This window comes from Bos mutus, chromosome 26 (genome assembly GCF_027580195.1).
Source record: "Bos mutus isolate GX-2022 chromosome 26, NWIPB_WYAK_1.1, whole genome shotgun sequence".
In the NCBI taxonomy this organism is placed as follows: Eukaryota; Metazoa; Chordata; class Mammalia; order Artiodactyla; family Bovidae; genus Bos; species Bos mutus.
In genome coordinates this window covers 29174113-29186799 of record NC_091642.1, presented here as the reverse complement: position 1 = coordinate 29186799, position 12687 = coordinate 29174113, and the positions used below count along the sequence as shown (strand labels likewise).

The following is a 12687-nucleotide window of genomic DNA, read 5'->3' as shown; positions in this document are numbered from 1 at the left end:
CTTAACACAGTTTTTTTTTTTTAATCCCTTTTGTTTGTTCGATTCTTCCTGATGGTTAATTTCCCTACCTAGTTGGTGGCCAAATCATATGTATATTCTTACTGGCTTTAGCACTTGAAAAATCAGGAGGAATAAAAAAAAAAATTTCTCTCTCTGAAAACAAGTAGCCCTCCCTCCCTGTGGGGACCTATCACAGCCTAGTTAAAGGGAGTTGGTAGAACAAGGCATCCAAAGAGATGGAAAAGACAGGAGCACGTGCCCCTGGCAATTCAGCAGGGACTCTTGCTTCCCATCCCAGAAACGCTCTCCGGTTGGCTGTTCCTTTGACAGTCAGTGGTGTAAAGTGGGGGTGCTCCCCCCAAAATGATTAGTGCCCTGTAAATAAACCTCTGGCGCAGCTGTTAATGCATGGAGAAATCTCTAACCTGGCCCGTGGGCCTGGTGGAACTTCCATTTTCCCAGCCCTCTTTTCTCTTGCCTCAGGCTCATTTTTCCACTTGGCCCCCCTCCCTCTCAGCTTTCCGGCACTTAGTCACCATTATAGTTCGACTGCATTCCTGGGTGCATGACCTATTTTAAACAAAAACAACACAACATGCACCCACAGTAAGCTATCAGGCCCCTTAGAATCTTGGCAACAGTGAGTCCAGAGAGACAGAAATTAATCTAGGCAGTTATCTAGAGTTCCCTTTCATTTCACCTCTCCTCATTCACACTCCAAACCAAAAGCAAACAAATAAACCGAATTTGAAGAAAAATGGCTGAGGGATGAAGGGGGGAGGTGTGAGTATACTAGAGAAGTCATATCCACACAGTCTCTGAGATCAGAAACCTCCTGGATCACAAATCAATTTCCCTCTCTGGCTCACCTTGGAAGTTTGATTCCCCTTGATACCATGCATGCTACCTACCTGCTGCTGACTGACATGATTTCCATAAATATAACATCTTGCTGCCTTGGGAATTCAGGAGAGGAGGGTATCTGTCCACAAGCACAGAACAAGGCCATCTCAAGGGGCACTGGGCTAAGGAGCGGGGACAGGACTATGCAAAATGATGCCTGGGGCTTGGAGTTTTAATTCAACATTTTCTCAATTCTTTGCTCTTTTTGCTCACTGGTAAGCAGATTTCCCCCATACAGCCTGTGCCTACCAGTGCTGCTACCAAGACTAAGACTTTCGCTTTAATGTATACACAAGTATTTAAACAGTCCAAGACAAGAAGCTTCTAACTCTTCCTTCATACATATGTTACACTAAATCCTCCAATGGCCTCAGGAGCAGAGGTCTATAATTAAGGTTCAAATTAAATCAATGAAAAACCATATATTGTGTTAAACTCTTATCCTTCAGGCCAGGAATAGGGAACAGCCTCAAGACCCAAGGTGAAGTGAGATTACAGAGAACATGCCCAGCACGACGACAGGACAGAGAGCACAAGGAGAGCATGGAGCAGACCCACATATCCCTTGAAAGGCCTCCAAGTGTCAGCTCCCCATACTTGTTCAACCTCATCTCCCAGGGCTTCACACTCCACAACTGAACTCCCACCAAGCCATATCTCTTTTTTACATTCCTATCCCCATATCTTCTCCTATATTGCCAGACCAGCCTACCTTTGTCCCCAACAAATGCTTACTTCCCACTTTGGGACCTAGTCAAATCCATTCATTCTTCAAAATCCAGCTTTAAGCCGCTACTTCTCTGACTCCTCCAACATTCTTCTCTCTCTCATGTGAACCCTTAGACTGAACCTACCGTAAACTATGGCATTGTTAGCTTTGCATAGCTGTATGCCTCAGTTGTCCAACACAGTCATAATTTCCACAAAATTGAGTCTTAAAACTCTCAGTACTTCTAAAAGTGGATCTCAACTAGTATGCTTCAGAGCAGTGATATACCAGGAACCTTAAATAAGTCTGCTATAAATTTTTTAATGATTTATAGACCTTATTTTCACTCAACCAAAGATCCACATTTTTATGAAAACATCTGTCAGACAAATTGCTGAGCCACAATACAGCTTATGACACAATTTGCTACATAAAAAAAAAAAAAGACTGCATGTTCAGAGCAATATACATGAACTTAACCTCTAAAGATATAAGAGTACAAGGTCAGGGCAGTAAACAGTTCTACTCAGACATTAACATACCAAAGCAAGTAAATGGACAGGTTTTTCAACTTTCTGAAGCCAGCTTTTTTAAAAGAAGACGTTCATCTTTTAATCCTTTAATGTACTATCAAAAGTTCTATCACACAAAAATATGTCTTAGACACAAAAGGTAAGAACCTTGTTCCTAGTATAATAGGTATTTTGATAGATACTGCCTAGGAACTGCTTAAGCAAGTTCTCAAAAGTACAGTTCTCCCTTTGGCAAGTCACACTTTCAACAAGACTTACAGATTTTTCAAGAGCCTAGACACACTACCTTCAAGCTCCAAAGGCCTTTCCTAAAAATGTACAAAATACCACATCTTCAGAAATTCAACCAAGGCCACCAAATTCTTATGCTAGAGAGGCTCAAGGAAAGGAATCTGAGCAGATGAAGTATCTTAATGTGGCACTCACATGTCAAAGTTGTCCAAAGCAATGGGCATAACCCTGATTCTTTATGTGGGTTTAGGATTTAAGACCGTGTTCACATTCATTTCCTTCTGCTATTGGTCAAAATCTAAATTTGCAGGGCACTTGATCAGTGTTTGTATTATGCAAGACATTAGAAGATATTAAGCGGGAGAAAGAAGAATTTGATGTCCAAAACATTTTGGACAATGCTGAAACAAAAGTAAACAGGTCTCTCTTGTACAGGACTTCCTTTAACTTACCAGTGGGCATTGTGAGCTCTCAAAAGAGGGGATATGGAGCACAGCATTTCCCACACTCATTTAATCACAGAATCAGTTTTTTAAGAATCCCACAATACAGCTTTCAGAAAGGCTGATCTAGCACTTTCTAACAATAAACAACAGCAAGAAAGATGCCACTATTTTTTGTGAACAGGCCATCTTCTGAGTCATGAATCAGGCACTACCAGACTCAGAAGTGAACTTGGTTCTCATATCATCACAATGACTTTTCCCTGGGCTCCCCATCTGAAATGCGAGGAATAATTATACTGCTCTGCTTCCCAGGGTTATTTTTTTACTGTTTTTAATCTTGTGATTGTGTTTCATATTAATCACCAAAACAGGTTCTCAGCCCAAGTGGCCAGGCTTCAAAATCGCTGGTGCCCCTGCAGCCTGGATGAAGAGATGGAGAGAACATGAACCAGACGCCACCCAGAATGTTTTTACATCACCAGTTGCTAGGCCATTATGATAAAGTCAGACCGCAGCCAAGATAACGGATGAAGAGAGGCTCTCCTTTAGTAACTCACTTCTGGAGGGAGGCCCGTTAGTCACACACACCACCTGTATCTGAATCTTGACTCACCTTTTCAACATGGACTTCCTAAATGAAATTCAAAGAAACATAGGAGGTCAGGGACGATTCCCTGGATCTACAGGGAAGAAAGAAAAGGCAGCACCAGCAGAAGACTATTTCCCTTTCTCTACAGAGAAAGAACCCATTACAGAGCTAGTGAGCAGGGGAAATAGCTTTCCTTTCAGTGCAACAGCTTTCCAGGAAAAGTATCTCAACATATTTACTATAAAACAATTTAATTTCCCTGTCCCATCACCTGCCACCCCATCCCCATCCCCGCAAAAAGCCCACAGATTGTGGATTTCCTCTCATTCTTGGCAGAGTTACCAGAAGAAATATAATACCCCCTTCGGACTGCTCCCAACAGCTGCTGGAATAAGAGGGGGAGCTGGGGGTAACCTTCCAAAGCTGCCTCTAAAAATGACCATTCCCCCTGCCAAACCATGCAGTCAGTGAACACAAGACAGCCCTTTTTCTACTTTCTTAAAGGGGAGATCCCAAAAGCAAGTGTTCCCTGGCCCAAAATACTGGTCTCCAGCCCAACTGTCCTCCTCAACTTGACTCTTAAGCTGGCACTTCTAATACCTAATTCTTTCTTAACATGTTCTTAAAATAATCATCTACTTCTTCACTAGCATTTTTGGCTAGTTTAACCTGCTAATATCCAAGTTAGGGTTCTTATCAAACTCCCACTCAGTAATATATCCTTGTCTCTGTCCACCTCCAAAATACTACATTCCTTAGGTGTGCATACAGCACACGTGCATGCACGCGCACACACACACACACACACACACACACACATCTCCTTTCAGGTCAAGAACCTTCCTACAAAAAAGTCAAGGAACAAAGTCAGCAATGGTAAAGTTGCACTGTACCCCAGCCCTTTTCCCCTTTCCCAACGTCATCTACACTAAATACACCTCAGTTCTGTCTAGAAAAGCCCCCTTGCCAGGCAGCAGAGAAACTTCCAGTTAGCCTTCAGCCTCTCAGCTGAGACCACCAACAAAGAAGTTCATGAATGTCAACTGGGGGCACAGGCAATATCTCTCTCTGCTGAGGAGAAACTGGACAGAGCCTCCAGCATCATTCCCCAAAGGTGACAGCCAGGGTTGAGTGAAGACCGTGAAAACTGTACAAGAGCTGGGGGAGAAAATATAATGCAAGGAATGATTTGGAATCAGGGGCAGGAGAAGGTGGAGGCATGAACTGGCTGACCCCAAATGTCTTTTCCATCTCTAACTCCTATGATTCTTTGACCTCCAATTTTGTGCTGCGAACAAGGAATGGAAAGTCAACAGACGTGGTGATGTTTTGAAAGAGCCTGGCAGTCTGCTCTTGTCATTTAGTGGCCTTTGCATGTATTTTTTAAGGTGTCTCCATGCCCTGTCTTCATTTCACAGTTGTCACCTTTCTCAGCAATTTGAGCTCATGTCAAATACCAAAAAAGAAGGAGAAGAAGAAAGAATGTACTGGCAATTAATTGTGGGCTAAAGAGGGCCAGACACAGGGGCCCATTGGGTGGCCCAGACTTTCAGGGAGGGCAATGTGGACAATTGGATATAATGAAAAACTGACTTCAAGTTGAGACAAGGGAGTCAAACCTCTAACAAGAGATAAATTCTTTCTCCAGACAGTCTCATACTCAGTTTTAGATACAGGTGAAACCTTTACATGATTCAAAATTCATAAACATATTCTTAATTAGAACAAACATCTTGCCTCTACTGATTACACTTTAAATTCTAATACTTGTTCAAATCTGAGCAAGACTGCTAAATAAAAAGGACTTTTCTCAAGAATAAACCGAATCTTTGGATTCTCAACTTCATCTGATGGCCGGCACACCTGAGATAAATTCTGGAGTTGATCAAAAATCTGTTTCTGTAGATCAGAGTGTGGGGGCATGTCAATTTTCACTGAAAATTCAAAACTCAACTTTCTCCTTGTTTTTCCAAACAGTCAATCTCATCTTCAATATTCAAAAGTTATTAGAGCCTGGCCTCAAGAAGAGTCTACCTGAAATTCTCCCTGTTCCATGGTTCTCAGTTAGGACCAGAAACTAATTCAGTGCCAGGGTTACTCCAGAGTTAAAGTTAAGCTGCCACACAAAGATAATTCCTTTCTATGTCAAACACTTAAAAATAATTTTTTTAAATGTGTATGCTTCATCAGTAACCTCGTTGCCAGTCTGATTTCAAGCAGCTCAAGCACAATCTTTACCTAAGATGAAGGGGCTAGACATAGAAAACTGAAAGTGAGAAACAGAGTATTGAAATACTTGCAGAGATTTCATTCCAACATGAACTGTTTATCTTGTAGATTATGAGGACTTTGGGATTCTCCATGATTCTGCCTTGAAAGTTAGGAGAGTCATCCCCTACTGTTCGAGTCTTACAAGACTGGAAAGGAGATAAGCAGCTTCCATATTCTCAGTCTTGAAGGAAAGTCCTCCAGTTTGCATTTGGAGGTACTGACTGCACTAGACCATTTCCTGCTTCCACAGGTGTATTGCTTTATTTATTTCAAATATGTAAACTGAACTCACTTTTATTAACTCACAAAACCATTCAAAACAAGGCCTTTCCAAAAAGTTGAAAATAAATACATTCATATATGAAACCTTTCAGTGAACTGGAGAACAAGTAAGTGATTGCTTTCTAGGTACCGCAGAAAGGTGAAAGAGAGAGCTGAAGTTACTTTAAGTTGCTAATTGTTTTCTGAAAATCACTGTTTAGGCCTTGAAAGTAACCAGTGAGCAATGTCTTTTCTGTTCAGTTAGGAAACTTTATGCTTTCTGGGTCAAAAAAATGCTCTTAGGTGCAATCATTTTAAAACAAACAAACACACTCTGCTTATCTGTGTCCATCTCACCACTTTGGACGTTAATCATCACTGAAATAGATACCCCAGTCCCTCGGCCTCAAAGAGCTCCAAGCCTACAAGACCCTGGCTAAGGAATGAGTGTACATGCCAGGGCAAACACTTCAGAGCCTGACTCCCTAAACATCTATTGTTAATTCTAGGCAAATCTATGACAGGCAAACGCAAGAAAGAACCCAGGTAATGCTCAAGGGATATTTGAAATAAAACTCAAGTTTGAAAACATACAGGACTTACTTTAGGAGAGAGACGATCAAGAGAGGTAAAAGTATTTAATATAAGACAGCAAAAGTATTTTTTTAATAATTTACATACACGGGTATACTTTTTTCTTTCCATTCCTAGCTTTTGTTAACTTACAGTGTCTGAATTTACAATTAGCACCTTTGCTCTTCCACCTGTCATACTTTCTAACTTCTTGCATTTAGCCTATATTATAAACTGACAGAGTTAAATTTCATTGTTTTGTTCTTGAAGACTGAACTAGCTTAGTTTTGCCTCTACTCTTTAGGGAAAACTTAAAAGATTGCTATATGAAACATTTCCTTGATTTTTATATTAAAGATATTTCTATTCCCCCAGGATTCATAAAACTTTCAAATAAAACTGATTTTAAACCAGATGACTGACTTAAACTGTCTTTGTGTCCACTTAAAAAAAAAAAAAAGCTCAGGAAACCTCCCAGTGTTCACTGGTAGGGCAAGAGGCCTAAAGGGAAGCAAATTATTTGTTTGTGGTTTCAAAGTGGCCAAAATGCCTTCAAGCACAAGTATAAGACCATTAACAAATCACAAGGAACCAAAGCAGTTCATCTTACTCAACAAAGCTATGATCAGTTAGGAAGAGCCAAACTGAATGGGACTTGCCCTGGGCCGGAAGGTCAGTAAACCTTAGCAGTTTGTGTTTCTGAGAATTCAGGAGGCTCTTCGGCAGGGAGAGCAGACCCTAAAGCCCACAGCTTCTGCTGTCATGTTTCCAAAAACATTCAGGACAGGTGAGAGAGATTCAGCCATGTATGTGTTTCCCCCCACCTTCTGTCTTTAGGCAGCCTCTCTATGTCAAACCATCTCCACTTTTGCTAAATATAGACTGACTAGAGGTGAAGCCACACAACTTGAAAGTTCCATTTTACAACAATTTACTGAGTGCCTACTATGTGCTGAACTCTGTGCTATCACTAACACATTACAATGGTTAAGCCTCATTTTACTGGCTATGTTACTCTCATTCTTTATAGATAATAAAACTCTGGGGCAGTGAAGTGTGGCTTCTCATAAAATGAAGTTTTGTGCTTATAAAAACTTGTCCTACTGTCCAGTGTGCAGTTAATTAGCACATTTTTTAATTAAAAATACGAACTACAGCCCTGCCACAATCCGAACAGCCATACTTTCACTGAACTTTGGGCCCAGGCTCCCTAATGCCCTAAGATGACTGGGGCACACGCCATCTCCCTCCAGGGATGATCACCACCCCTCTTGGTGGGTTATCATGTCTCTGCAGCTGTCCAAAAACAGACCACACTGGTAAACATTCTCTCCACCTGCTGTAACACGCATAACTTTCCCCCTCAACTCAGAAAACATGAGCATGACCCTGCTCTTTATCAAGTGTTATGGTAAAACAACTTCCTAGAAGGCTGGCGATACCACATCCTAGGACACAGGCAGGAAATCAAAATATGTGGCTAAAAAATAACAAAGCCAAATCACCTGGCAGTCTCGATGCACTTTATACTGTAAACTCATTTTCATTTTGTTATTATCACTTACAGAATGCACACTCATTCACATTATCTCCCAGAGCACTTGAAAAGGAAAGAAAAATAAACATAAATTCTTTCATTTGTTCATTCAGTCTCTATAAGGAGAGCAGTCTATGGCCATACCACCTTGAAAGTGCCCAATCTCATCTATAAGGAGAGCAAGAAAGCCAAATTTTGCCGTGGCTGGATTGGGTTTAGGCATTTCAGACAACTGCTCTTCTAGGTCAACTGCTATGTTCTCTGAAAGAGTTTTTCGTTATAAGAAATGAAGATGGGCTTCCCTGGTGGTCCAGTGGTTAAGAATCCACCTTGCAATGCAAGAGACACTGGTTCAGTCCCTAGTCTGGGAAGATCCCAAACCTGGCAGGGCAACAAGGCCCGTGTGCTGCAACTACTGAACCTCTGCTCTGGAGGCCCCGTGCAACAATTACAAAAGCCCTAGAGCCTGTGCTCTCCAACAGGAGAAGCCCATGCAGCAACAAAGACCCAGCACAGCCAAAATAAACAAATATATGTATATTTTTAAAAATTCTTTTAACAAAATGAAAGTAACAAGACTTATATGCCTCCCAAATCCCAGAAAATCATTATTATCAACAACAAAATCATACTAGAAATAATAAAAGTTAAAACAATAAGGTTCAAAATTTCCAAAAGATTTTAGCAATCCTGGACATTATTAATCATACCCAGCTGGAAAACATACTGAAAAAAGAGATTGCAGTTACACCAAAAAAAAAGAATAGCATATTTAGGAATAATAATAGATATGTAGTTACTTTACAGTGAAATCCACAGAAACTTTTGAAAAGGCACAGAATTTTTTTTTTGCTAGGGGGCTGAATGAGAATGGAGATGTCACATTCTCACACACACACAAATCACAAATCCAACAAGGAAAATTTAACCCTAACAGATATTATACTCTATCAAAGGCAACAATACTTAGAATGGAAATGGAAAAATACATCAGTGGAACAAAATAAGAGTTCAGATTTAGACCCAATATACATACATACATATATGTATGTATATGTGACTATATATACACATAGATATATAAAGTTAATATCTGTCAAAGTAAGCTTTCTAGTTTGGCTACATTTTTATTCGAGCATGGTCATTTTCAAAAGAAATTACAAATTGAAAATTCAATAATACTTTTACAAAGACAATTCAGGAAAGATTTTCGTCATGGTATCATACAAAGTAAGCTTTCTAAAACAAATTATTTTGTCTTTCTAAAGGGAAAGATATGAATTACGTAACAAAAAGTTTAGTGGTAACTAGGTAACTGTTTAGAAAAAAAGAAAGTTGAATTCAGGGCCCTTACACCAAAAGAAAAGTGATACTGATGAAAGTGTTGACAATTCTTAAAAATCAAATTATAGGAAAACCAGCAGAATGTCAAAGAGAAGATGTATTATGTCTGTGGGAGAAATCACAAATTTCTCAGTTTTGGAAGGGGAAGGAAAGATTTAAAAAATCACACAAAAACTGACATATTCTGATATATTTAAATCTAAAACTTCTATAGGCTAAAAACAGTGAAATAAAAAGAACAAACTGGGGAAGATATTTGCATCAAAGATGACAGATTAGATCCTAATATCTATGACCCACAAGGACTGGAATCTAAGAGTAGTGTCAATACCCCAATAATAAATGGACTAAGACTTGGAAAAGACAATCTCATAGGTGAAACAAACACAGGGGAAAATACTTATCCTGCTAAAGGAAGGCAAAATAACAAAACTTTGAGATATCATTATATGTCCACTAAAATAGCAAAGATTTTTTAAATTCTTATATGAAATCGCTGCTAGTGCCACTGTAACTTGGTACATTGCCTTTTTACAAACCATAACCTTTGACTCAATAATGCCAATCTTGAGAATTTATTCTAAGGAACCAATTCAAAAAGACATGTATTATACAGTCTCTGATATATCTCAATAAAGCTGTTACCAAAAAATGCACTGAATTATTCATTTCCTTGTTGTCTATGATAGCAAAAAGCTGGATACAACATGAAAGTCTAATATTAGAGGAAAGTTTTTAATCTCATAGTACAGCCCACAAACATTATGTACCTATTCTGCTAGGATCAGTAGGATAGCAACTAAGTGGGGGAAGAAGTGTGCAAATGAAAAGCAATTTTTAAAACTGAACAGCTGCCTAGAGGTGATGATATTATAACTTTTTATGTTTTAAACCAACTTTCCTTAATGTTGCTATATTGTGTTAAAACTATCTTTTTAAATGTCTTTAATCCAAATTGGATGGAGTTGGGTGCTATCAGAAAGTTTTTACTCCAATTCCACACATTTTCTCCCTTTCCTATGTAACAGCTTACATGATTAAGTTCTGCATTCACAGGCTTCAGATCCTACCAAGAACAGGCCAAATTACAATACCATGCCTTCAGGTACAGTCTGTATACATCATCCAACTCCCTGCCATAAGCAGGTACCCTTTTTGCGTGTCATTCTGCCTCCATCAAGTCATAAATTATCGCTGACACTTGGACCAAGGGACCTTTTTTTGGGAGTGTGAGCCCTGTTCTCCATATTTGATTTTATCAGAGCCCAGAAGCCTAACGATCCTTAGAAGAGAGTGAGAGGATGAATGTCCATAAAAACGTCCTGAAAGACCACATAGGGGACATGGGTCCTACACCTGGATGGGAGGAGGCCTCTAAAGCCACAGACCAGCCACAGTTCCGCCTGAGGAACCCAGGCAGTCAACCTCTGCGAAAAGACACATTTAACAGCTGAAGAGAGTGCTTAAGATGGCTAATTGTGAGGAGCTGCCCACAGAGAGGGTGCTGACTAAGGGAGATGCTCTAGGGAGGTTTCCTCACATGGAGGCCTCCGAGAGGAACTGTGCTCGGGAAGGGGTCGGAGGAGGCCGGGTTTGGACCTCGGAATTCAGGGTACGACACGGCCCCAGGCCGACCAGGCCGCGGCGCCCCGCCCTTTCCCGGGACGCGGGCCGGCCTGGGGCGGGGAGCGGGCGGGCGCTTACAGGTCGGTGCCGAGCCGCGTGAAGCCGGAGTTGAGCGAGGCCCGGGCTATCCGGCGCCAGAGCAGGTCGCAGCTGGTGAAGCGCCGCAGCCAGCGGCACACCTGAGCCAGGCGGCCGAGGGCCTGCATGTCCAGGTAGGAAAAGATGAGCAGCAGCAGCTCCTCCGGCAGGCGCAGGAGTGCGGGCCCCGCGGCTGGGCGGCAGGCTGGCTCCCGGGCCGCCGCAGCCTCCTCCTCAGCCGCTGTCGCCATGGCCGCCCGTGTCCCCGCGAGGCGGCCCCAAGCCTGACCCCCTCGTCCCTGTGCTCTTGCCGGCCTGGCGCTCTCCCGCCTACCAGTCCTGACCCTCCATTCCTCCTTCTTCCCCTCACCTCTCCCTTTGGCCTCCTTTCGCGCCCCTGCGCTCCCCTCATCTCCCCTGACGAGCCTTCTCACCCCTTCCTTCACGCTTCCGCCTCTCTCTCTTGCCTTTCCTAGGCCTGCACTCGGTCCCGCCTCAGCCCCCAGCCCCGTTTCCTCCTTCGCCTGTGGCGGCTCCGGCTTTCCTTCCGCCCCGTTTCCTTTTCCGCCTTGCCCTGCTCCCGCTTTCCCCTTCCCCTTCCTCCGCTTTCCTCTCGCGGCTCTCCCTTCCTCCTGCAGTTTTCTCGTCTCCCCGCTCTCGCCCTCGCCGGGCCCACCGTTCCCGGGGGGCCCCACGCCGCCCTGACTACCCATGAGCGGCCGCGGGGCCGGCCCGACGCGGAGCCAAGCCCGAGCCGCCGCCACAGCCGCCGCCCCGGGAGGAGGCGACACCATGCCGGACCGGGTCACATGGGGCGGCGCGGGCCGAAGCCTGGGCCCGCCCCTCACACCCGAGGCCGTGGAGCGGCTTCGTAGTGCGGGCGGGGGCCGTAGAGCGCCCCCCTCCCATGCCCCGGGCCGCCCGGAGTGTGTGCCGGAAACACAGCGTGCGTTCATCTAGCACGTGAGGCCCACCAAGCGCCTGGTTAGGACGGCCATAGGAGCGTCTGCCTTCAAGCAGCAGCTAGGTTGAGGCCCTGCCCTCAAGAAGCGCTCACTTGGGTGGCCTTCCCCCTCTCATACCCCTCTTCTACCTCGTCTGATGCCTGCTTTCCACAGGCCATATACCAGGGCCTCACGAACTGCACCTCTAGAAGTCGGCAGGTTCCTTAGGCCGGGATCTCACATGGTGTATATACCTCAGTTCTAGCAATGAGCTGGTATTTTTGACATTTTGGAAGATTGCAGTCCTCTAGATCCTGCATCCACTCCCTGGTCATGGATAATCAAGTGGTAAAGCTATTAGTCACCACCCAAGTGCAAGTGGATTCTCCAAGGTCATCCAGGAGCCCTTCCCCACACTATTCATTCCATTCACACTGCTACTGCTGCTGCTAAGTCGCTTCAGTCGTGTCCAACTCTGTGCGACCCCATAGACGGCAGCCCACCAGGCTCCCCCATCCCATTCACAAAGGTACCATTTTGAAGGGAGAGCTAAGAAAAGTCTACTGAAGTCCCATGCTGTCCCATACTGTCTCCTCTAGTCACACATGGCTTAGGGGCATTGAAAATGCGACTAGTCCAAAT

At 43.4% G+C, this 12687-nt stretch overlaps 1 protein-coding gene and 1 long non-coding RNA gene across 8 annotated transcripts in view; one reads left to right on the top strand and one right to left on the bottom strand.

Moving 5' to 3' along the window:
• FBXW4 (F-box and WD repeat domain containing 4) overlaps window positions 1–11983 on the bottom strand; it is an 83817-nt gene extending 71834 nt beyond the window's left edge. Inside the window, exon 1 of one of the 3 annotated variants that reach the window (XM_070363514.1) lies at window positions 11102–11983. In XM_070363514.1, the coding sequence (XP_070219615.1) occupies window positions 11102–11895 (794 nt within the window). In that variant the 5' untranslated portion in view covers window positions 11896–11983. The remainder of the gene's footprint in view (window positions 1–11101) is intronic. The other 2 variants (XM_070363515.1, XM_070363516.1) reach the window with 2 other exon arrangements.
• Window positions 11097–12687, top strand: part of LOC138985795 (uncharacterized) — a 39392-nt gene continuing 37801 nt past the window's right edge. For all 5 annotated transcript variants that reach the window (XR_011462760.1, XR_011462762.1, XR_011462761.1 and 2 more), the window contains exon 1: window positions 11097–11235. This is a non-coding gene — a long non-coding RNA (uncharacterized lncRNA). The remainder of the gene's footprint in view (window positions 11236–12687) is intronic.